General features: G+C 37.8%; 1 protein-coding gene across 1 annotated transcript in view; it reads right to left on the reverse strand.

The window, feature by feature from the left end:
• The window catches only part of CTNNA1 (catenin alpha 1), a 170,358-nt gene that overhangs the window by 15,240 nt on the left and 129,399 nt on the right, over positions 1-25,719 (reverse strand). The window contains exons 10-11 of the mRNA XM_054568386.1: positions 11,577-11,669; positions 1,955-2,111 (exon numbers count right to left, since the gene is read on the reverse strand). Of these exons, the coding sequence (XP_054424361.1) occupies positions 1,955-2,111; positions 11,577-11,669 (250 nt within the window). The remainder of the gene's footprint in view (positions 1-1,954; positions 2,112-11,576; positions 11,670-25,719) is intronic.

Here is a 25,719-nt window from a genome sequence, read left to right on the forward strand (position 1 = left end):
TGCTTGTCTCCTCCCTCCATCCCATGCCCCTAAGAAGCATATCATAAAAATTAGAGGAATTGTTAATTAGTTACTTGACATTGCTAGGAAAGTCTGTGACAAAACATTAGAGAAACATACCAGGGTAAGACCTCTAAAATTCAGATGCTCTGAAACCATCACCACTTTCTGACTAAAACTATCATTCTGTGTTTTTAATATGCTAAATAGAAACTGCCTACACTCCTTTCCATCAAGTCAACCCTTATACTTTCCACATTGGCATAAAAACTGAACATACCAAACAAAAGTCTATCTGTTAAAGAATTTGATTTCTCTTTGCCATTCTTCTGCATTATGTTACATACCGCCTGGCTCCCATGAACCGCTGCTGCAAAATCCCTTTTGTTCTCTGATTTGAAGAATGATACATGAGGGACAGTTCATTCTCCTATATTTTTATTTTGCTGTAAGAAGGACTGAAAACCCTTGAGACCAAAAGCCTGAGAGATACCCACCTTAATCACAAAAAAGGAAGTTCAGGAATGGTACAGCCATCTCCAAAGGGGAGCTTTGCATTGAGAGTTCAGAATTGGTTGTTTGCTTAAATTTAAAAGTGCTGTGAAGGCTGAATGTTTTTCTCTAAACCTTTGAAAAAGAGTAACTCAGTACTTCATTGGAAAAAATAACCGAAGGCCATGATTTCCAAAAAAAAGTCATACTGCATTTTGGACACCTGCAAAGATGTGCTTACCAGTGGGTTTTTGTTTTTAAGTACGAGCACCTGTAATCGGGCAGTCCTGCAGCAGCAAGGCTTACCCGCCTTTTTTGCAGTTTATATATCGCCTGCTCCTCACTCTACCATGTAGAGCCACCAAACCCAAGGAAGGTGGGCAGAGACAAGGGAACATTCGTACGTGGAACACACTGTCACCTTATACAGGTGACTGCTGGAAGACTGTGCTGTGCATGTACTTAGGCTTGCTTCTGTTTCAAGCCCCACTGCCACACATATCACCCACATTCCAGCCTAAGGTTCCTTACAGCGACAGGTAGTTTCGGCCCTACAAGTACCCAGCTGCTGACATTGCCCACAACTGCTGGCCCAAGGAAGTCTGGCACCTCCAGACAGCAAGCAGTGCAGCCAAGGGCAGCAGAGGCCCCATTAAGTGGAAAATGCATTTATACTTGCTCAACTCTAAGGAGATGGATTGAAATTTATCTCTGTATGATAAACAGTGAATTGCAGTTGACAGACATTTTCTATATGAATGCAATTTACTATCATTACCAGTTTATGTTTATATAATGAAATCAACTGTTTTTGTGAGGTGAATTACTTAGATTTATTTTTTGCAAGTTCATAATTAAATGGCATTTAAATATTTCCTCTCTGTTTTCTGTCTGTGCATCATGAAGACAGTCTTTCAGAAAGTATGCAGTTCAACTATGATCATTTGTGAGGAAGAGAGGAGATGATTTCCAAGCAAGGAAAAAAAAAATACTTCACAAAAGAAATTAAAGGTGATGATGTTGGGATTTCTGTCTCCTAAGTTTCACTGGCTCATAACAAATAACCACAGCCTCTCCTAAGACAAAGAACAATTTTTTCCTAAACACAACAGCAGGAAGAGGCGTGGATGGGTATGGCTGGCGCTGTACAGGTCACAGGTGCAAGTTCCTGCTCTATACAAATGGAAAAACCTCTGCCAGCCAGCTTTCGAATTCATGCTTCTAAGATCAAGGCCAGCCCCACCACAAGGGAAACAACTCCAGCGCCACCTCCCACTGCTCAAGGGTGGTGGTAGCTTTCTTTTTGTTGTCGTTTTTAATTAAAATGTAAACCAGCACAATATTACTGCCAGAATAATTTATCTGCCCAGACTTGGGGGCGTTCTGATTGTCTGTTAGTATAACTTAGGCAAAAGGAATTATGCACATCCTGACATGCTTCTCGGAGGAACCAGCTCATTACCTGAGACAGCCAAGAAGTCATCAATGGAAGTAATGTCATCGACAGCATCCGTGAGAACACGGACTTGTTTTTCCCACTGTTCTTTAAAAAGATCCATATTCTCTTGGGCCAGTTTACTCTGTGGTTTTGCTGCTAACGCCAATGCAGCATTGATAACCTGCAAAGATAGTAGAATTCACTGTTGGCCTTTCAGTCATCAAAATAAAGATGATAGGACAACATGGTTAGTAGAGTGACTATGGCTTTGTCTCACATGCATTTCACAGAACAATGCAAGTTTCACCATAACACAAAGATAAGTGTTAAGCAATAGGTTTTTATATGTGAATGTAGAAGCAGCATGTCTGAAATACAGAAATACAGTAATACATTGAAACTATGGACAATTACCAAAAAAAAACCTAATATTTCCATTCTATGATAGAACTCTGTAATTTTTGATACTATATTCCAGGCTTTCCCCCCTCATATACATATGCATGTAATAAACATGTCATAAAATACACAATTAGAATTATAGGCTACATAAAACTATCTTGTTTCTTCTTTTAAATACTTATTAAATATATGTTTAAAGCATTAACTGTTTATTATTCCATCATATGGGTATGTCACTATTTTCCTATTGTAGAATATCTAGGTTTGTGCCAATTACCCACCATTCTTAATAATCCTGTGATAAACATTCGGCGTGTCAGATTCTCGATACATTATCAAAGCACATTTGTGAATAATATATTGTATTCCAATTCTAAGCATTTTTCTAACAGGTATATTTGACATAAAATAATTGAATATAAAGTGTAAAATGTGTTAAGTTAAAAATATTTTTTTCTTTAAAAAAATGAGCTTTGTTGACATATAATTCACGTAACAAATAATTCACCCATTTAAATCTTACAATTCATTGAATCTTAGTATATTCACAGCTGTAGAACCATAACCACAATCATCACCCCCCAAAAATCCCTGTCTCCATTCATGGTCATTTCCCCTCCCCCTCAACACGCATTAACCCTATTCTTGGGAACCACTAACTTAATTTTCTGTCTCTATGGATGTGCCTATTATATATTTATAAATATAAATATATTTAATATAAATGGGATCACATTCACATTTGGATTTTTGTAACTAGCTTCTTTCACTTAAAATGTTTTTGAGGTTCGTTCACATGCTATAAAATGTATCACTATTTCATTCCATTTTATGTATTAGTGAATAATATGCCATTGTATGGCAGTAGCACATTTTATTTCTCCATTTACCAGCTGATGGACATTTGAATTATTTCCACTTTGTGACCATTATGAATAATCCTGCTATAAATACTCATATACGTGTGTGTGCATGCGTGCCTGCGTGTGCGTGTTTTCATTATTCTTGGGTATATAACTTGGGTATACATGTAAGAGTGGACTTGCTGGGTTACATGATTAACTCTGTTTAATATTTTGGGAGCTGCCTTGCTGTTTTCCAAGGCAGCTGCAGCATTTTACATTCTTATCAGGATGTATGAGGGTTCCACTTTCCCCACATCTTTACCAATACTTGTTTTTCCTTTTTTAAAAAATTATTGCCATCCTAGTGAGTATGAAGTGGTATCTCACTGTGGTTTTGATTTTCATTTTCCTGATGGCTAGAGATGTTGTACTACTATGTACTTATTAACCATCATTATAAATTTATTAGAGAAATATCTACTAATTCTTGGTATTCATTAAATGAGTAATGACAGTAGTATGAAAATGAGCTGAGAGAATATCTTAGTTAAGATATCTAAGTACAAAGTGCTTATGGGTTATTAAAAATAAATGTGTTTCTAATACTGCAACTTGGAAGGAAAGCAAAGACAAGAGGAAACTGGTGGTGATGGAGTGGAGATCTAGATGAGGCAGAAAAATAGGTATCATTGAGGCATTTGGGCATACAAACCAAAAAGTAGGAGTCGGGGATGATTTTTTTTTTTTTTTTTAGGTGAAATGGGAGCCATATGCCTTCAGGTCATGTGTAAAACTCCCAATAGACTGGCAGCATATGCCACAGACTTAGCCTCCAAAGACTGTAGTTGTAACAAACCGAAGAATTATAGCCACTGGACTGGTACAACTGTTCCTCTTCCCCACTAAACAACTGGAAGTGACAGACTAGCAAGACAATCAATGAAAGATTCCTAGGCATAGGGGGACCATGCCATTGCAGTTATTAATTACTGAGAGCCCACTACTTTCAAAAGTGTATGAGTTTGGACAATAAATTATTTGGAAGAAGAGACATTCTATATTTCTCATGTGTAATACTATGGTCTCCAATATTCATTATTCTGAGGCTTGTTTTTTTGTCTCTTTTCTTTCTTGCCATTCATTTCCACTGGGTGCTTCACTATTGTGGGCTACAGACTTCATTAATTAACTCACTAATTCATTCATGTATCAATGGATCAGAGTGGAGCTAGACTTTGTAAAAATATTTGGCTGAAGAAAGTGTTTCCAAAGAGAGTCAAGTAAAACATGGGCACTGACTGAATTATATGTTTTAAATACTAAGATAATTTTCCATTATAAAGAGAAAATTGCTTTCTTTTGTTCTCTATGATATCTTATCTCATATGGTATAATGGAGGGGATAGCACCTTGCCTAAGATTAACAGTCTCATTTTGACTACAAAACTATTTACAAAGGATACCTGCTAAATACAAATCTTGGCTTTCAAACAGTTTGGTTCTCAAAAAAAAATTCCGCTTGTCTAACAAAACTTCAGGTCTTGATTCTCTGCCTGACAGCCCCTTCATGCTGATACCTGTACAATCAGTCACACGTCTCTCGGGTAGCAGAGGAGATTCAGTTTTCCAACAAATAGCTTCTTGAATAGCTTTCTTGAATGAATTAAGTTTGAAAACCAAGGTTCCACTGTGCTCATTTTTGATGACTTTTAGTAAATTAAAAATAGAAACTTAACATACTACTTTAAATAATCATCCAAGATAACATTTTGTGGTGAAATCTAGAATCCTTTATCTTAAAAAGCAAAATGTTACTGATTGGAATACCTACTGTCACTACTAGTGAAGTAGTAATATAACGGTCTTTCTAGCTAATGAAATAAAGTGAGAAATTGAAATAATAGAAAAAGCTGTCAGAAAGCAGACAACAAAGTTACTTTTCCATGCAAATGATCTTTGTTTATCTAGGAAATCTTAGAATAAGAGTTCATTAAGGTAGCTAAAGACAATACAAATATATAAAAATCAGTTACCTTTTCTATATGCCATAAAAAAACAGAACAGAAAATGAGGAAAGTGTCAGATCTTCATAACGGCAATTAATAGCAAAATATGTGGGATTAAATTTGTAAAGAAACTCGCAGGACTGAAGTAGCAAAAGTGATTAAACTTTTTTGAGGTACATTTAAAAACTTGAATCAACAGAAATATATTCGATGTTTACGGGAAGATTCACTAATCACAAATTAACCTGGAACAATAAACTGCTGAGAATAGCCAAAAAAATCTGCGGGAGAGAGAGCAAGAGTGAGGAGGAGAGATATAAAGCTAAAGTAATTAGAACGGAAGAGTCTAAAAACAGACCCTATCATAAAACAAAATTCAGTGTATGATAAGAGTGACATCGCATATGGGTGGCAAAAGGTACGCTGCTTTTACTGTTAGTGGGCTATTTTGAGAAAAAGCAATAGCTTCACTTCATACTTTTATTTATGTGCAAAGATTGTGTCCAGATAGAGTTAAATTTAAAATTACAAAGCTCAAATAATATATTTATTTATGCACTTACTAATCCAAAACTTAAATAGAAATTGTTTCTTATGTATTAGAAAACTATCCTTCATTTCCAAATAACAATTAGAAATCAATTTATAAATTTGATATTACTCCTATATTTAAGGAATATATAATATATAATGAATTAAATATATATAATATTTAAATTATATATATATATACATATACCCTTAAATATATATAATGAATTAAATATATAATACACACTATATTGTGTTAGGTAAATCAGCGAGGGGAACACCAACATATAAGTAGAAAATAGGGAAAAGACATGGATGCCTTACCTCACGTGAACCACAAATGACCAGGAGACAACCAGGGTAAAAAAATGTACTCTCACAAAGAAATGCAAATTAGAGGGCTGTAAGAACCCACTAACTTCTGAGACCAACTCCGAAATGACATGAAATAACATTCCGTTCTAGAACTTCCTCTTCTCATTTGTAAAATATAAAAAATACCATCTGTCGCTAACTCAGCAGGACTACATGTCTTCTACAGCACCTTGTCAGTGAGGTCTTTCTTGACCATCCCACATCAACCTTTGTGGGATACAGTTAAAGCAGTGCTTTGAGAAAAATGTGCAGCATTAAGTGTTCATTGGAAAAGGTCTCAAATTAGTGATCTGAAAGCTTCTATCTTTAGAAACTAGAGAAAGAAGGGTAAATTAAAACCAAAGCAAGCAGAAGGGGACAAAAATAAAGTGCAACTGATGAAATACAAATGACCAAAGTTCACTCAAGAATAAACAGCTAATCTGAATACCCTGATATCTATTAAAGAACTGAATTCACTGTTAAAAACCTTTCCAATGAAGGTAAAATGCCAAGCCAGATGGCTTCATTGGTAAATTCTTCCAAACAGTGAAAAAACGACTAATACCCATTATACAGACTTATCAAGAAAAAAGAGAGAAGGAAACACTTTCCAGCTTTTACAATATGGAAATCAAACTTTATAAAAGAAGAAAACAAGACCCCTATCAATATGCAAGCCTTAGGAGGAGCCTGCAGTGTCTCTTGAGGCCTGTTGCCTGCAGACCTCTGTGTGTTTGTGACAGGGGAGTAGGGGAAGAGAGTGGAGATACACAGAAAATGCTGAGAAAAACTTTTAGTTGGAAGCATCTCCTTTGAGTTCTTCTGTGAAATTACTTTGTAAGAAAAGATTTGAGAATAGGAAGTACAAAAATGAGGTGATTCAAAGGTAGGGGGTCCTATTTTGTGAAATAATAGATGAGTGAGAGCTGAAGCCGCGGGCTAACTAGCCCATATGCCTTGGATGTTCTTTAAAGAGCTGTGTATTTTCTCACTACCTACAGACCAGGCCTGCCTAGGCTTGTACTTTTTTGATGCCTGTCAAGCCTGTCAGCCATGAAAATGATCAGTGTTCCCACAAGTACAATGGGAGAAGCAGCAACATAGAAGTCTAAGGAGGTAGAAGAAAGAATGTATATTTGCATAAGTTATTTCTCAATTTAGTTGAAAAGCAAAAAAACAAAAGGAAATGTAGGTAAGTGGTGGCTTCAAAAAATTCACCTTTGTACAGATTCCCAAGAAAGGCCAAACTTTATTTAAACCAGGCTACATGAATTATTCAAGTGCCAGGTTTGTATTAACATAAACGTGCAATGCTCATTTTCACATAATGAACTAAGAAAAATAAAATAGTGAGATCATTGCTAAAGATTGAAATCATATAAAGCATATTTTTGACCACAATAGTATAAAACTAGAAATCAATTAAAATTTTAAAAAACCTGAAAAACAAATACATGGAGGCTAAATAACATGCTACTAACAATGAAAGGGGTCAACAATAACATCAAAGAAGAAATCAGAAGTTACCTTGAAACAAACGAAAATGAACACAAGACCCAAAACCTATGGGACAAAGCAAAAGCAGTCCTATGAGGGAAGTTTGTAGCATCCTTAGACCTACCTTAAGAAACAAGAAAATTCTCAAATAAACAATCTAATCATACAGCTAAAAGACCTAGAAAAAGAACAAAAAAGTCCAGAGTAGGTAGAAGGAAGGAAATTATAATAAATATTAGAGCAGAAATAAATGACAGAACCACCAAAAAAAAAAAAAAAAAAAAAAAATCAATGAAACCAAGAGCTGGTTCTTTGAAAATATAAGGAAGATTGACAAACCACCTTTAACCAGACTCATAAAGAAAGGAGAGAGGACCCAGATAAATAAAATCAGAAATGAAAGAGAAGTAACAACTGACACCACAGAAATACAATGCCCTAGATAAATTCCTAGAAACACACAATCTCCCAAAACAGAGTCAAGAAGAATCAGAAAATCTGAATACACCAATTGCAACTAATAAAATTGAAGCAGTAATCAAAAAACTCCCAGCAAACAAAAACCCTGGACCAGATGGCTTCACAGGCTAATTTTACTGAAAATTCAAAGAACTAACACCTATCCTTATCAAACAATTCCAAAAATTTTAAGGGAAGACTTCCAAGCTCATTTTATGAAGCCAGCATTATCCTCATTCCAAAACCAGATAAAGACACTACAAAGAAAGAAAATTACAAGCCAATATCCCTGATGAACATAGATACTAAAATCTTCAACAAAATATTAACAAACTGGACCAAGCAATACATTAAAAAGGTCATACACCATGATTAAATGGGATTTATTCTAGGGGTACAAGGTTGGTACAATATTTGCAAATCGGTAAGCGTGATATATCACTTAAACAAAATGAAGGATAAAAATTACATGATCATATCAACAGATGCAGAAAAAGCATCTGATAAAACCCAGCATCCATTTAATGATAAAAACTCTCAGCAAAGCGGGAATAGTGGAAGCATACCTCAACATAATAAAGGCCGTATATAACAAACCACAGCCAAAATCATACTCAATAGGCGAAACTACAAGCGTTTCCCTTAAGGTCAAGAACAAGACAGGGATGTCTACTTTCACCACTCTCATTTAACACAGTACTAAAAGTACTAGTCACAGCAATCAGACAAGCAGAAATACAAGGCATCCAATTGGGAAGGAGGTAGTAAAACTGTTGTTATTTGCAGATGACATGATACAGTATAGAGAAAATCCTGAAGACTCCACCAAAACACTACTAGCTAAAACTTATGAATGATTATCAGTAAATTAGCAGGATACAAAAATTAATATTCAGAAGTTGTGGCATTTTTACACACCTATTATGAACCATTAGGAAGAGAAATCAAGAAAACATTCCCATTTACAATTGTAACAACAAAAATAATAAGGTACCTGGGAATAAATTTAACAAAGGAGGTAAAAGACCTATACTTGGAAACTTATAGCATACTGAAGAAAGAAACTGATGAAGATACAAATAAGTGGAAGCATATACCACATTCATGGACAGGAAGAATAAACATCATTAAAATGTCCATACTACCCAAAGCAATCTATAGATTCAGTGCAATTCCTATTAAAATACCAATGGCATATCTCACAGAACTAAAACACATATTCCAAAAATTATATGAAGACACAAAAGACCTCAAAAAGCCTCAGCAATCTTGAGAAAGAAGAACTAAGATGGAGGTGCCATGTTACCTGATATCAAACTATACTACAAGGCTATAGTAATCAAAACAGCATAGTAGAGGCATAAAAACAGGCATACAGATCAATGAAACAGAATAGAGAGCCAGAAATAAGCCATGCCTTTATGGTCAATTACTATTTGACAAAGGCAGCAAGAACATACAATGGAATAAAGACAGTCTCTTCAATAAATAGTGAGGGGGAAATTGGGCTGATATATAAAGAAAAGAAAAGAAAAGAAAAGAAAAGAAAAGAAAAGAAAAGAAAAGAAAAGAAAAGAAAAAAAAGAAAGAAAGAAAAACTAAACCACCTCCTTAAACCACCTCAATGTGCTGCAGAATCCTTGTCTAGAAATGGCACTCAGTAATGTACATGATGTCATTACCATGCCTGCAAATGGCTACTTTATTTGCCATCACTGAACCTGCCCAGCCCTATTTGTAAGCAAGGGTAGGAATGAGCTCAGGTGAGAAACTGGGAGAATAATCACACCTGAAGCAACAACTTTTTACTCAGGACATATACCCAATACCAAATGTGTTCTGGGAACTGTCTGTCTATGCCCTTGAGTTCTGTTCTAGTAGAAGAAATGAAATTACAAAAGAGAAGGACTAAGTATGCTTTCTGATGACGAACTCAAACGTGTGCAACGTGGCCTAGCCACACACGATTTATGCACATCATCATTTTCATTAGGATTGATCTACTAGCCTCCCCATGTGATTCCCCCCCAACCCCGCCCCAGGCTTTAAGATCATTTATATAAATACTCTTGGTAGGTGTGATCAGAGTATGTTACCATCTGTTTCAGCTGATATGTAAAAGCAAGCATTGTTGCTTTTCAAGCATTTAAAAACCAAATGGAGAATCAAAGACATTAAAAACAAATACTGAGAGGATAAAATAGCAAACTTAAGGAAAAAATGCCAAATCTTTAGAAATATGCTCTAAATTTATTTCAAATAACTTGTTCATACAATTAACTTTCTGGAGGTGATTCAATCCATTCTTCTTATTATCTACACAGCTAGCAATCACTAGCACATTTCATGATTGGATTTAATCTGAAGAAATGTCCATCACATAATGCAAATTCTCAACTGGCCCATCACTCTGATATTTAGACAAAGTAACTCTCATTGGGAAACTATCCACATGGTTCAGAATGAGAACAAATGTCCTAATTAACCTGTATACCCAGGAAGGATCTCACATTAGTAACCAGCCTTTACTTATTTTGATCACTTACCTTGAGTGTCAGGAATTATTTATATGAAAGAGCCAGAGTATTACTCACAGTTTATTTTAAAGGTGGTTGCAGACATAACATAGAAATTTCATTTCTGTGACCTCTATTCTATTACTCCAGTTCCCTTGCTTATTCCCCTTTATTTGTGGGCACTGCCATCTGGCAGGCCATTTAGAGAGAGGTAAATGTAAGTCCTCAAAGTATGCCCAAGAGCACTCTACTTGGGAAATTGGAGAGGCAACCTCTTCCACTCAAACAGTATTTACACTGCTTAGGAATCCCTGTGAGTGGCAAAGAGTATCAGGCCACACAAACAAGATCAGGTCCTCTTATGGGATGCACACAACACACTGGGTATGTAACAAAACACCATTCTTCTGTGTGCTTCAGAGTCTTTTTGGTGTCCCCGATGCTTAACCTAGACTCATCACCAGTCTTCTAATATGCCATTATAAATGGAGAAAAGTTCTCAAGCATTTACTTTGGTAGCTGGCTGAATTACATTACTAATATCTGTATCATAAGGCTACTTTAAGACATTAGAGAGTAAGGGTTCCAGCTCTTAAATGTCTCCCCTCTCCCCCAACACAGAAACCCAAATGCCAGGCATTAAGATAGAAGGCAGGTAAGTAACTGTGGCACTTTCAGGCTTGTGGGGTAACCACCGTGATTACAGGACGGCTGGATGTTGTCGATGGCCTTCGTTCAAAAAGGGTGTAGAATGAACAGTGTGGTCCCTGCCCACCCACCATTTGCAAGCAGCGCAGCGGACACTTCACATTTTTAATGAAGAGCAAGGGAATAGTAGCATGTGATGCCTTAAGGAAATGTCACGTGAAGTTAAAACATAAATTTCTCCAACCTTCGCAGATTCTGAATCAGTGTTTTGTCTCCATGACTTTTATCTAAAATCTTAAAAACAAAACTAACAAAATCAACCTCATCTCTACTCTAACCAAAATCCCATTTGGTGGTACCTTACATATTGCTGGTCATGTTTTACCTGAGGGCAGAGGGCTTCTAGCTGGCTTGCAGACATTCGAACAAGCTTTACACCTTCTTCATTGTTTGAAATGGAACAGGCCAAGTTGGCAACCTAGAAGAAGAAACACCATAAAAAAATCTTTGAAGATTTTTCTCTTGGACTGCAAAGGAAAACAAACATACACTTATCCCCACTCCCGTCCTTTACAGCTTAGAAGGACACCTTTTTTTTTTTTTTTAAGTTCTGTGCTAAGGAAATTATACAGATTCATAACACAGGTCACATTTTAAGTTGGTGGCAGAACCTTGAAAGATCCCATGGCCTGTAACTCACAGGCTTTACATGGGTTCTGACCGGCCTGAACAGTAACTTCAGGAAGAGGTTCTCCACATGACGGCGGTAACATGAGAAAGGCTAAGGAACCAAATGCACCAGGAAAGAACTGTTGGTATCCTAATGTACTCTGCAGCTGTTCCTGAAGTAAGGAAATTGAGATTCTAAGTTACTACTGTCATTTGTCAGGTGAATGGATGATTACTTTAGGCCAAAATGAGCTTTATTTGAATACAAGGCTATTTTTCCAAATAAAAAAAAAAGGCATTAACACATCAAGGTGGACACAAAGTCATCCTCATCAGAAAAGGAAAAGCAGGGATGATGTCCCATCATTAAGAGCAAAACTGTCCTCCAGCTGGCTTCTCAAAAGCACTGACAGCTGGACTCTATCCCCAACGATGCAGCTTCATTTCAACTTCCCACCCAACTGTCTCAATGGCGTTGCTCATGTATCCAGAAACCATGTTTATGAGTTGTGTCATACTTCCTCTGCTGAAGCTCTGGCTACGCTGAGAATGTTACTCTGTAGTGACTGTTAGGGCTTCTTAATGGTAAGCTTGCCAATTCCATTAGTAATGCCACAGACCAACCTAATACATGGGGCTGAGACACGTCCTTCCCGCAAATGAAAACTGAGTTATGAATGACAGAGGCGTATGTAGTTGAATATCAAAGGCACTTTCCAAGAATTTAAATGCCAGAGTAAACAAGGGCAATGGCGATTAACCTTTGATTTTTCACTCCTCCACCCAACTTAAGCACATAAAGGCACAAGAAAAAGTATATACTATTATGGCTGTTGTTTGCTGTGTTACAGTTAGGGATCGCCTTCTGTAAGACTGCTAACTACCAGAATCCTGCACTGCCTAATCACGAGAAGAAACAAAAGAACGACGTGCAATTTAAAAATAAAATGTAAGAAAACTGAAAATAAGTCAGGTCTTTAATGGTTAGTGGCCTTCAAACATCACATAAAGAAGTAACATCTATTCTCTCTGAAGATTATAATTCTACCTTCTGGTGTCAACAGGCCCTGATCCAAGAGGGACTTTTCTCTTCATGATGACAAATGATAGAGCTTATTGCAGACCCCTATTTGTTTAAAAATTGCTACAAAATATGATCTAAGCTAAATTTTATAGAAGACTTAAAGAACATTACCCCTCAACTGCACATTTTTTGATGCTACACTGAAGGAAATTAGATGTGTTCATGCCTTAAGAAGGAACTCTGAAAACCAAATATAAAGCATGTGGTTGATCACTGAGCCAGCAGTCTGGGACTAACAGAGGTCCCTGGTGAGGTGAGCGAGCTAATACCCAGCACCCCTGCCCCACTCCCACCCTTTAGGAAGCCAGCCCAATGTCAGATGTGGGAAGGCCTGTCAGTTGTTTGTCTTCCATGCCTTAGTCACTACTCATATAATTTCATTTCAATTTGTAATCTCCCAATTTTATGAATCTGAAAAACCCAGAAAAACATTTAAATTAAGGAGCAAAAGACTGTATAAAGTACTGTCTACTAATAGTGTGGCTGAGGCTGAAATTACTGACTTCTGTAAGCCACCTTTCCTATTTCCTAACAATCCTGACAAAACAAAGGTTTGGGGAGACTTGGTCTTTACTTTAAAACGGGCACAGTGTCTGTTTCAGGAAGCCACCCTGCCTAGCCTGGGAGGAGGCAGCAGGCACCTGTCACTGACAGTCTTCTCCAGATGAATGCTCAATTCACCCTCCAGAGACAAGGCTACTCACTTCTAACAATGACAGATGTGCAAATGCAGCCTCTCGACCAAAGTTCTCTGAGAGGCTAACCTCATAGATTAGTGCCAGGCCACAGGGAAAGCTCAGGGTGAAGGGAAGGGCTTCCTAAATGCCTCCTTCAGGGGCTCTAGGAATCTGGGTCAGCAGTTAATACTGAGGCTGAAGAAGATTCTTAAGTTTGAATTAAAAACACCCAGGGCAGCTAACTTCCAGAAAACCTGGCTGAGCTGAGACTTTGCAGAGCAATGAGCAGTATCTCTACATTTATTCTGGGAATAAATTATTCTATCTTTGCTATCCCAGTAACTTGGGGTATCATTAACAGTGTAAACACCTTTGATGCCTGCTAATCCAAGAAGTGGGCTAAAAATGACTACTGGCTTTGACATCGTGAAAGCCCCTTTTGCACGGCTTCTGCCTAACCCAAGTGAGTCTGGACCTTGTTAAAGAGCAGAACATTTCAGAAAACCTGCAGCTCCCTACTAAAAAACAGCTGTAGGTTTTTATAGGATTCAGGAGTATCCCAGTAACAATCTGTGCCATGAAGGAGACTGCCACAGCCAGGCTGTGTCAGATCAACAAATATGACACCTGTATATGACAGAAAGATAATGTTTCAGAAATTTAGAAAAGCTCTACCTTTACTCCACATTAGGTTTTCTTTACTTAAATAAAACTTATGAAACAAAGATCTACAGTAGGAAAATATCCCATTATGATAATTTTCCTCTATTATACATGTGATGATGACTTTCCATAAAGCGCAGAGCTATTTAAGTCATGCATGAGTTGTTCCCACTGCCCTCAGTAAGTGCTCATGGTTTTATGTTTGCCTGAAGTGCAACACCGCCCCTTACTCGGGAACCTCTAAAGGAAGACAAGATTTTTGTTCTTGGTGATAAATTAATGACCTACTTTCAAAACAAACCTCATTCCCAAGTGGAGTGAAACAAGCAGAAGAGCTGCGGAAAGGGGGACTTTTAAGTGGCCACATAATGACCTAAGAAGCAAGCTACAAGGCTGAAGCTCAAAACCTACGTAACTTGCCATGTTGCCTTGGGACAAGCTACCCCCGGATCATCTTCTTTAAAATGACTGTGTCTGAACTCTCAAATATTCCAAAATAACAGTAACTCAACTTTTCTAAACTTCATATATCTGGGACATCCCAACCTTATGTCATACAAATTTCAAAGCCACTCAAGAAATTTCTAACAATCACTCCTAAGCCCACAGGGGAAATGATGATGGAACAAAAGTTAAGGCCTCCATCTTCCCAATTTCCAGGAAAAGGTGCTGGCCATCTTATTAGGAGGAGCAAGATAGTTACCAAAAAATGAAGTATGCATGGGTGATAGGAAAGTTCCACACTGGACTGTGATGATGGTTACTTAGTTCTGTAAATTTAGTAAAAATCATTGAGTTGTATACTTAAAATGGGTAAATTTTATGTTACATAAATTTTATCTCCATAATGCTATTTAAAAAGAAAAATTGAGGGTAATTTAAGCAGGTGAGTAATTAAGGGAAATTATCAGAGGCTAGAAATGAGAAAGCAGAAATTCAGAGAGGTAAGCAAGCACTGAAAACAGTGTTTACTTGGGGTGGGGGTGGGGGGGAATGGGGCATGTCCCATTCTGTGGCCAGAACTTGTTTCTAATGGGCCAAGGTCATGACCTTCTCGTCAGATCAGAGGCTCTGCACAGAGGTGGTATGGCCAAAAGCCGTAATGACAGAGTGAATGAACAAAGAAGTCACCATGGAGGGGCAAACAGTAGAATACTTGCCGGTATAAGCTCTAAGCGTTTACTTAGAGAGAGGAAAGGGTCTCTCTTCCCAAATTCTAACCAACTGCTGGTCCTCCACAGAGGTTCAGATATAGAAATTACATTATTTATTTGGTCCCAAAAGGTTTTGTGCTTAGGTGGTCATGTATTAGTGCTATCCCTAAACAACTGGCAGAAGCAAATGTAAATTGAAATTTTCTCTGATGAAAGATAATCAAATACCAGGCCTCAAAGAATTCCCATATGCAAAATACCAGGATGTGAATTCACAATAAAAAATGCAGAAAGTACACAAGGAAATAAGCCATCTTGGGCAAGAGTAGGCAAAAGAACTGAGTAATTAGATCCACAAGGACTGCAGATAATCAAATGATCAAAAAATGGAATATTAGCAGATGTTTCTTATGTTAACAGAGATTTTAATAAGTATACAAAGTAGAGACAAGGAGAAAACACACTTAGAAAAATGACTAGACAGATTTGAGAAGGATCAAAATAAAACTTTGACCTAAAGGTAGTAACTTCTGGCACACTTGGAAATTTAAAATAATCTTGGCTAAACATCGCTGCAGAGAGAATTACTAACCTGTAAAGTCAAACTTAAGATTTAAAAAAAAAAAAAAGCAATTTTCACAATGTGGAAGTCATAAAAAAAGTTAAGAGAAATGCAAGATAAATTGAGAAGGCCTAATATTCAACTATGAGGAATTTCAGGAGGAAAGAAAGAATGGAACAGAGGCAATACTGAAAGAAATAATGTCTAAAATTTTTTCAAGATGAATGAAATTTAAATTTTAGATTTAGGAAGGCAAGTTCTAAGTATGCTAAATAAAAAGGAAATCCACACCCTGATACACTGCAGTGAAGCTTTAGAACAACAGAGACAAGATTTTTAAACAGCCAGGAAGTAAACACAAATTATCTACAAAAAAAGCTCCGTTAAGACTGACTAATGACTTTTCAACAGCAACTATGGAAGCCAGAAATAGAAAAATAATCTTCAAATGACTGGGGGTGGGAGATGGAAGTGGGAAGGCTCAATCAATCCAAAACAGCAAGGACAGAAACTTAGGGTTAAGGAGAAAGAGAACAAAATGCAATGGTAAAAATGAATCTACATGTTGTAACTATAATGAATGTGTATGTACTCAACTCTCTAACAGAAAAAAATAAACCCTACTAAATTGAGTAATAATAACTAAACATACGCTATTTATAAGGTACATTTTTAAAAAAAAACAAAGGTTGAACATTATTTTTCAAAAGAAAGGAGGGGGTTATGCTGGGATGATCAGGAAAAAGCACATGACAAAGCCCTCTGTCCTCCCAATACTGTCATTGGGAAGCTAAAGGCCAGATGCCAAGTCAGCCCTTCACCTGATCATAGCTGCTGGGATCTCAACTCAGTAGCAATGCAATGTTCTGACCTTGCTTTTTTTTGAAGGAACTTACAAGGAAAAAAGAAAATTATGTGGAATCTGTCACTATATGTTAACATGTGGGTTAAGGACCTCATCTATTCACTGTCCCGTATAGAAAAGCCCCATGTAAGGATTCTTTTTATTATTTTACTTTTAGAATAGGCTTACTTCCCCAAGAAAAAAAATGGGCATCCTCCCTCCATTCTAAAGACAAGCTACACAACTACTCGTGTTTTATCCTTTTCTCCTTGCTACCAGGCAGTGCAGTGCGAAATCCAAACTCAAGCATGACAATTATAGCTCATAATTGTCTATTACTCTTTCCCTCAATTCTGATTTTCTACATCTACCTTATTTCATGTGTTTCTGTCCTAAATAAGTTATGTCAAATCTAATTTTAGGAAGAGGCAAGCTATAAATACAAGTATCTCTAGCAACAGGATTAGAAACAGTCAATTTACTAAAACATCATAAACTATTTTAAACAATTTGGCTATTGTTTAATAAAAATAACAGGCTTTCATTTGTAGATTATCACCCAGATGATGCTGTAATCATTCCCATTTACATGGTATCATTTATACCACTTTAAAAGCCCCCTATTTTCTATCTAACTACCTGAATAATCTATCAGTAAAGCTAAAATGGGTGCTGTCTAGACATTGGCCCATCAACTCTACTGATGAGGAAACAGGAGCCCACACTCCTTCCTGAAGCAGGGCCAACAGTGGGCAGAGTGCTTCCTTAATCATTCCTACCAATGGTTCAACAGAAAAGAATCCTGATGCTCCCTGAGAACAAGGTTCATTCACTGCCTTCATTTGACCATGCTAAAAATCGACAAGGTGGTTAAGTTCAGCCAAAAATGATGTTATGGAGTAAGGTGAAATAATAAGTTCAAGACTTTTGTCTCACACAGTCCTCTGAATTCACAGACTCCTGAAAATGTGAGAAGACCAAGCTCAATATGCTTGGAAAATTCTTCTGGAACCCAAGGTCAGCATACCATCCAAGAATGCCTGACTATTTTCATGCAAATGTCCCACAGCCCAAAAAGTTGAAGCTTCATTTAATTTGTTATTTGTAGGAATTTCATCCTACAGTATTATACAGAGGCCCTGAGAAAACACCCAAGGCGTCACAGGTAGATCGTGTAAGGTCAGCGTTTAATTCAAATTTTTCTTACAGAGTCTTCTTCAAGGCCACTTTACTACACATTATCAGCACACCACAGAATAAAAGTTAAAATGCAGATCATTCAATTTGCAGTTAACACATTTCAAGCCAATAAAGCTGTACCCTATGAAGTCCTAGATAATGGGAAATACTTAGGGGGAGAGAGGGGAGCCCCACAAGAAATGATAATCTAGCTCAACAGCATGCCAGTTACATTTACATTTTGGTTCTTAACTCACAAGGCAATGAACAAGGTATCACCTTATTGTAGCAAGTTCATTATAATAAGAGGCCTATTTTAATACAATGTCTGGGCCTAAAGGGAAAGGGATACTAAATGATTTACAGTTTTTACAGGTAAGATTTCATAAATGGCATTTTCCCTATTTCACTCTCAATCCGTGAAACTGAAAAAGGACTCAGAAGAGAGCAAAATTAAAAGGGAAAACTGATTGCTCTTTAGTTATTAAGCTGCTCACAGACAAAGGATGTGGGGAAAGAGTGCAGCAATTAAAAAGGGCACATGGGTGTTGCATTATTGACAAAAAGTTACTATATCTGACAAAATAAATTTTTCACCTCAATACACTTAAAATTGAAGAGCAACATAAATCATTACCTTGATATTTGAGAGTTAAGTGTAAAAGGCATTACCATTTCCTGAAGCACAGCGTACCCGTTTCCAAACTGAGGACAGCAAAGCCCTCTGCACTGTCTATACTCCAGAGAGGCAGAGCGTGGTGATGAGAAGTGTCACCCAGCTCCTGCTCCCCTACTCATTGGCCTTAGACAACACAACCTCTACACACCCTTCACTTAAGAAAAGGGGTTTCAATACCTCCAATATGGTACTGAATTCCACTGACAACGGTGGTGTGAGGCAGTCAGAGGTATTAGCCAGATTCTGAGAAAGTAAGTTAAAAGCAACTTCACAGCAAACACTGTTATTCACTTTTTCAAGTAAAACCACAAAAGTCATTTAATAAGGATCCAATAGGCAGCAAGCACGACACAGCCTTCCAAACACTGTGCACAAAGAGGGTCTGGAGAAATGTGCTTTGCTCATAAAACTTCAAGAGTCAGTACGTGGTTTTTATTCTCGAAAAGTAATCCTGTATTTCCATAATGTGCTATACAAAGAAGACGCCATAAAAGGTTTCCATTTCTAAGTGGATGCTATCCCTAATACTACCTAAAAACTATTAATACATTTGAAGCAACTTTATATGGCATCGCAAATTAAAGCATAACCTTTTTATATTTTATCTGGTCTGAGGAGAAGTATTTTTATTAAAGCAACAAATAAGATTTCCAAAAACCAAGTTAGCAAATGCCAACACATCTGCTCCAATTTTATTTTGGTCACGTATTAAAATGCTGTTTAAATAACAGCTTTTGCTCAGCTCCCCTTTTGAATGCTGATAAAATGGATAATTTTTTTCACATATAATCTCAGCACCATTTACGTCACATTATACAACATATATACATTATATAGATATTTTGATTTTCTCTCTCTCTGTCTCTCTCTCATAAGGTAATCTTCATGCAGTAAGGGTTTTGTTTCATTCACTGCTATATATTTAGTGCCCAGAACAGTGACTGGGAGATATTAGAACTCTACAAAAATCTATTACAATGTTTTCTCCCTCCACTATGGAAAGCTTGTTATGGGGTTTTGAAAACTTTGTTCCAGCAAAATAAAATACTGCTCAAATCAATGTCAATTAATCTTTTAAAAGATTCCAAAATTTTCGCATCTCTACATCCTAAAAGATCTTACAATTCATCTCATGTAAACATTGTAGAGAATGAACTCTTTTGCAGAAATATTACGAATACTTCAGGAAAAGGCAAAGCTGACTAACAATCATGTTCACTCCTAAGGTAGAACTCTGAAATTTCTCAAAGTACATTCCTCAGATCACTGGAACAGAATCTTTGGGGACAGTGGCCCAGGAACCTGAAAGTACCTGGGAACTCTAATGTTTATTACCTTTGAGCCCAGTAGATTCATTCCTCTAATAGTCACTGAGGACCTACTATGTTCCAGGCTGTTCTAAGCCCATGTTCCCAAATAATTTAGCATTCTGCTGGAGTATGATACAGGAACAGAGAGAAGAAAATGAAACAAATCCAGTAACTTCAGATAATGAAAAGTGTTACGTGGGATGTAAAGTGGGTGACAGGAAGAAAACGCGGTGGTGTGTGGAGAGGTCTCACCACAACCTCTATGGTAAGTGAGCAGATCGTTCCAGGCAGAGGGCCCAAGGAGTGCAGGGGACACGGGGTGGTGATATGGTATGGTCGAAGAGAAAGAAGTAGTCTAGCATGGGGGAAGGAGGAGGGGACTAGAAGGGAGAGACAGAACAACAGGCATTTGGAAAGGGAGGCAGGTTGCCTTATAGACCATGATTAAGAACCTGGATTTCAGGATTTTTATCCCAAGTGTGGCTATAAGCCACAGAGACTGGTAGTGAGAAGGATAATATTGATGGGTCCTGAAGCATAGGAATGACATGATATGATTTGGTCAGATTATGCTTTTAAAAAAGAAATTAGAGGGGGGACAAGAGTGCAAACAAAAGAATCAATTAGGAGGCTGTTGCCAAGTACACTGAGAGATGACGACTTGGACTAGAAAGTTAATCATGGAAATGAAGAAAAGAATGATATGGAGACTTGAGAATGACAGATGGCATATGGAGAATAAGCAGCGAAAAAGAAGAATCAAGGATGGTGCCTATACTTTGGCTTGAACACCTAGGTGGAACAATGGCAAACTGAAAAGCACAAGGGTGTTTTTCACACTGTTAATAGTAAAAGACTCAAACAACCTAAATAACCTAAATGCCTCATGGTAGGGGACTGGTTATATAAATGGACTGGTAAGCAATCAAAATAAATGCTATAAATGAGTACTTTATAACACAATGAAATGGACATGATATAATAAGCAGGGCAAAAACAAACTACATCATAACACATGATAACCATTTGACTCAAAAAAAATATCAGCATGATATCAATTTTGTATATTGTTTAAAAAATAACCCCAACAAAACAAAACATTCCTGGCTGGTGTCGCTTGATGGATTGAACCAAAAGGTCACCAGTTCGATTCCCAGTCAGGGCACATGCCTGGGTTGTGGGCCAGGTCCCCAGTTGGAGCCATGCAAGAGGCAACCAATCGACGGTTCTTTTGCACATGGATGTCTCTCTCTGTCTTTCTCCCTCCCTTCCCCTTCTTCCCTCTCTAAAAATAAAGTCGCTTTTTTCAAAACCCCACATATATATATAAGAATAAGTGTGAATCTACTCCAAAATGTTATTTTCTTTGTGATTTTCGAAAACTTTACAAATTTTCTAAAATGAACTTGTTCAATTTTTATTTATTGGTTTTTTGTTGTTTTTTTTTTTTTTAAGAAAGAGGGGAAGGAAAGGCGAGAGAGAGGAAGGGAGAGAAACATGAATGTGTGGTTGCCTCTCGTGTGCCCCCTACTGGGGGCCTGGCCTGCAACCCAGCCATGTGCCCAGACTGGTAATCAAACCGGTAGTCCTCTGGTTCACAGGCCGGCACTGAGCCACACCAGCCAGGGCTATTTATTGATTTTTAGAGAGAGAGAGAGAGAGAGAGAGACAGGAAAGAGGGTTGAGGGACAGAAACATCGATTTGGTGTTCCATTTACGTATGCATTCATTCATTGGTTGTTTCTTGTATGTGCCCTGACTAGCAGATCAAGCCCACAACCTTGATGGGACGACACTCTAACCAACTGAGCTACCCAGCCAGGGCTGAACTTGTATTTCTTTTACAGTTTTTTTTTTTTAAGCTATATTTTTAAATGGCAATATCCACAAACTGCAAGTAATCTAAACTGGCACTTTCATCTTTTCTCCTCGGCACCTTGCTGCATAGGGATGCTTTCAGTTGGGTAAATGAACCTGGCAGTGTTGCCAGAGAGCAATCCTGGGCAAACTAGCTGGTGCAAGTTTTATGTGCCTCTAGATCCTACTGCAGCAATCACACAGCATCACCAAATAGTTCTAGGAGGAAGCCTGGCTTCACTTCAGTTTTGAAGAGCATGTTCTCTAACACCCAATAAATCAGACTATATCCTTCAGGAAGCAGCTGTGAGAGGAGTTCATCTAACCTCAAAGTACAGCTATTTGATATACAACAGCTTCCAAGTGTTCATGGGGAAAATTGGTGGGGGTGGGAGGGAGAGAAGAAGAAATTACTGGACAGCACATTACAGAATCTGCTGCTCTGGGAAGCAGACACGCAGCTGAAGTCTACAAAAAGGCTGCTATATAGCATAGAAATAGCATATAGAAATTATGCTTTCTATAGTTATCTCCATTTTAATGGGGTGATCATGAAAGATACTGAAAAGGACATGAGGGTAACAGTGTCCACATGTTTTATCTAGATAACTTAGAAAGCAATATAAAAATAAAGGGATTCTTAATTGCCTTGAAAGGCCAACTATATACAAAGAACTGTTTAATCAAGAGAATGATTTCTAGTAGCAAGCTGAAAGGTTCTATCCTATGCCTTGTCTTAGACAATCTTCTAAACATCAGATTGAATAAAGGAGAAAAGATACACTTATTTGAAAATGGAAGAAAAAAGAAAGGGAGGGAGGGAGGGAGAGAGGACAGGTGGGGGGAGGGAAGGGGGCAGAGAGAGAAAGAAAAAAGACAAGACACAATTTGGAAGGGTCCATCAATAAAATTAAGAGCAGTACCATCAACAATATTAAGACCAACAATCCTGATAGGATATAACACTAAACTAAATCTAAGAAGTTTAAACTGTCTAGTGACTGTCAAGACCACAGAGAGCCAAACAACTGCACCCACACAGACAAGAATGGAGCAGAGGGGACTCAGCACCAGCACCTGAGGAAAAACCTTGAGCTGACTGACTGTGAGCTCGGTGGAATCAAAGACAGAAGCCAGTACCCCAAAAGCTAAAGCCATCCTGGGATCCACTGGCCAGAGCCTCCTTCTAGAATGACAGAAGCCTTAGTTGTTCTACCTCCATCGGCCTGGCCCGCCCCTGGAGCAGGTGTTCGATGAGGGCCGGCTGAGTGGCTGGCGTTCGGAAAGGAGGAAGGATGAAGAGAGCGCCTGGAAGGCCTGGGCAAATCATCCAGAACAGCACTGTCCAATGGGAATATAATGTGAAACACGTAAGAATTTTTAAAATTTTCAGTAGCCACATTTTAAAAAGGTGAGGATGAGCACAAATACTGTATTTTATTTAATCCAAAGATACTATATTTCAACATGTAATCAATATGAAAAGTTAACGAAAGTTTTACATTACTTTTCCATACCATATCTTCAATATCTACAGGGAGGGGGTTTCCCACTACAGAAAGAGTCCAAGAAAAGATAAGCGACAATTTACAAACCAGAGTGAGAATCAAAGATTCTATGAGGTTAAGAATCACTCACTGCAGTGTAAAGAGATAGACCCAATTTCCTAGAAAGAACAGAAACCTGGCTTCCAAAGGGGAGAACCTCCAGAGAAAGGGAAAGTTCCAACAATGAAAGGAATAGCAGATAAAAGAAGTGGTAAGTCAATTAGTAAATGGCCACAAACAGGATCTACATAAAGCTGTAAGACACGAACCTGTCCTGTCTTACCTCTTTCCATGCAGTGTGTATGGCTGCAAAGCAAAGTACCTGAAAACCAGGCATTCCTCGTACCTTTACAATTGGGAGGTGTTGTTTACTAAGGAATGTTTGCTCTTAGGCCCAGATTCCTGGGAGGAAACTTCTAAATCCTTGGGATTTCAGTAATCATAGGAGAATCTTTGTTATTCATCATTGTCCCAGATAGTTTACATTAATGAGGTAACTCCTGGTGGGGCACCCAGATATATGTTATGCTAATGGCCGGCTGGGGATAGAAGCAGACTACCTTGTAAACCAAGTGATTAGATGACTGTGATATTCAGGAGAGCCTAAGCTTCAGAAAAGCAAGGGACACCGGAGACTGAGTTCAATTAAGTCACAATTCTATTAGTCATGCCTACATAATAAAACCCCAATAAAAACTCTGGACACAAACTCAGTGGAGCTCCCTGGTTGTCGAACCATCAGTGTGCCAGGATGGGGAAGTGATCTGATTCTATGGGGAGAGGCCAGAAAACTCTGTCTTTGAGACAATTTAAAAAAAAACCCCAAAACCACAGGCTCAAAATGGCATTGCTCGGGCTAAAAACCCATGATACCAAACCTACATTTAAGTGCAGTTTTAACCTATCTCAGAAACATAATATTAATCAACCAGTCTGTTTTTTTCATCAATACCAATGAGGTAATCTGTCATGTGGACCCTTCAGCATACTGCACCACCCAAAGCAGCAGCAATCTACTTTTGGGTTCTCTTTACCCAAAAATAATCCTTTCTTTTCTTTTGTTAATAGCTCCTTTACCCCACTTTCTTCTATAAAACATTTCCATTTGTATAACCCCTAGAGTGCCCTTCTAGTTGCTAGATGGGATGCTGCCTAACTCATGAATCACTTAATAAAGCCATTAGATTTTCCAATTTACTTGGTCGAATTGTTTTTTTTTTAACAAGGCCTGTTCACACTTCACCCTATGTGTCTCTTCATTTGGCTGCTCCTGATTTTTATTCTTTACAATAAAATGTAATCGTAAGTAGTATAGCACTATTCTGGGTTCTATGAATTGTTAATAGCAAATTACTGAAACTGAAGTGGGTCATGGGAACCCTCAAAATTTGTAACCAATTAGTCAGAAGTGTAGGTGGCCTTAGGGACCTCCCAACGTGTAGCTGTGGTAACACTAGCTGGTTGGCGACAGAACTATATTTCAGTATCTTATTTTTTATATTTTTAATTATATTTTATTGATTATGCTATTACAGTTGTCCCAATTTTTCCCTTCACCCAACACCCCCAACTCCCTCAGGCAATCCCATTACTGTTGTTCATGTCCATGAGTCATGCATTTAAGTCCTTTGGCTACTCCATTTCTATTCTGTAACATCCCCATGGCTATTCTGTAATTATCTGTTTGTACTTCTTAATTCCCTCACCTCTTCACTGATTCCTCTACCCCTTCCCATCTGGCAACCATCAAAACACTCTTCTTATCCATGATTCTTGTTTGCTTAGTTTCTTTTTAGATTCTGTTGTTGATAGATATATATTTATTGCCATTTTATTGTTCATAGTTTTGATCTTCCTTTTTTTAAATAAGTCCCTTTAACAGCTCATATAATAATGATAATGATGAACTCCTTTGGTGTTGTCTTGTCTGGGAAGCTCTTTATCTGCCCTTCAATTCTAAATGATGGCTTTGCTGGGTAGAGCAGTTTTGGCTGTACCTCTCTGTTTTTCAAGACTTTCAATGTTTCTTGCCAATCCCTTCTAGCCCCCCGCCCTCCCCCCGCCCCCCCGCCCCCGGTTTCTTTTGAGAAATCAGCTGACAGTCTTATGGGAACTCCCCTGCAGGTTAACTTTCTTTTTTTCTCAGCAATTGCTGCTTCTAAGACTCTCTTTTTATCTTTAATCTTTGGCATTGAATTATGATGTGTCTTGGACTGGGTTCCATTGCATCCATCTTGTTTGAGACTCTCTGTGCTTCCTGGACTCGCATGCCTATTTCCTTCACCAAATCTGGGAAGTTTCCT

Source organism: Pteronotus mesoamericanus, unplaced genomic scaffold (genome assembly GCF_021234165.1).
Source record: "Pteronotus mesoamericanus isolate MK-2021 breed Mesoamerican mustached bat unplaced genomic scaffold, CSHL_Meso_final contig_2, whole genome shotgun sequence".
In the NCBI taxonomy this organism is placed as follows: domain Eukaryota; kingdom Metazoa; phylum Chordata; class Mammalia; order Chiroptera; family Mormoopidae; genus Pteronotus; species Pteronotus mesoamericanus.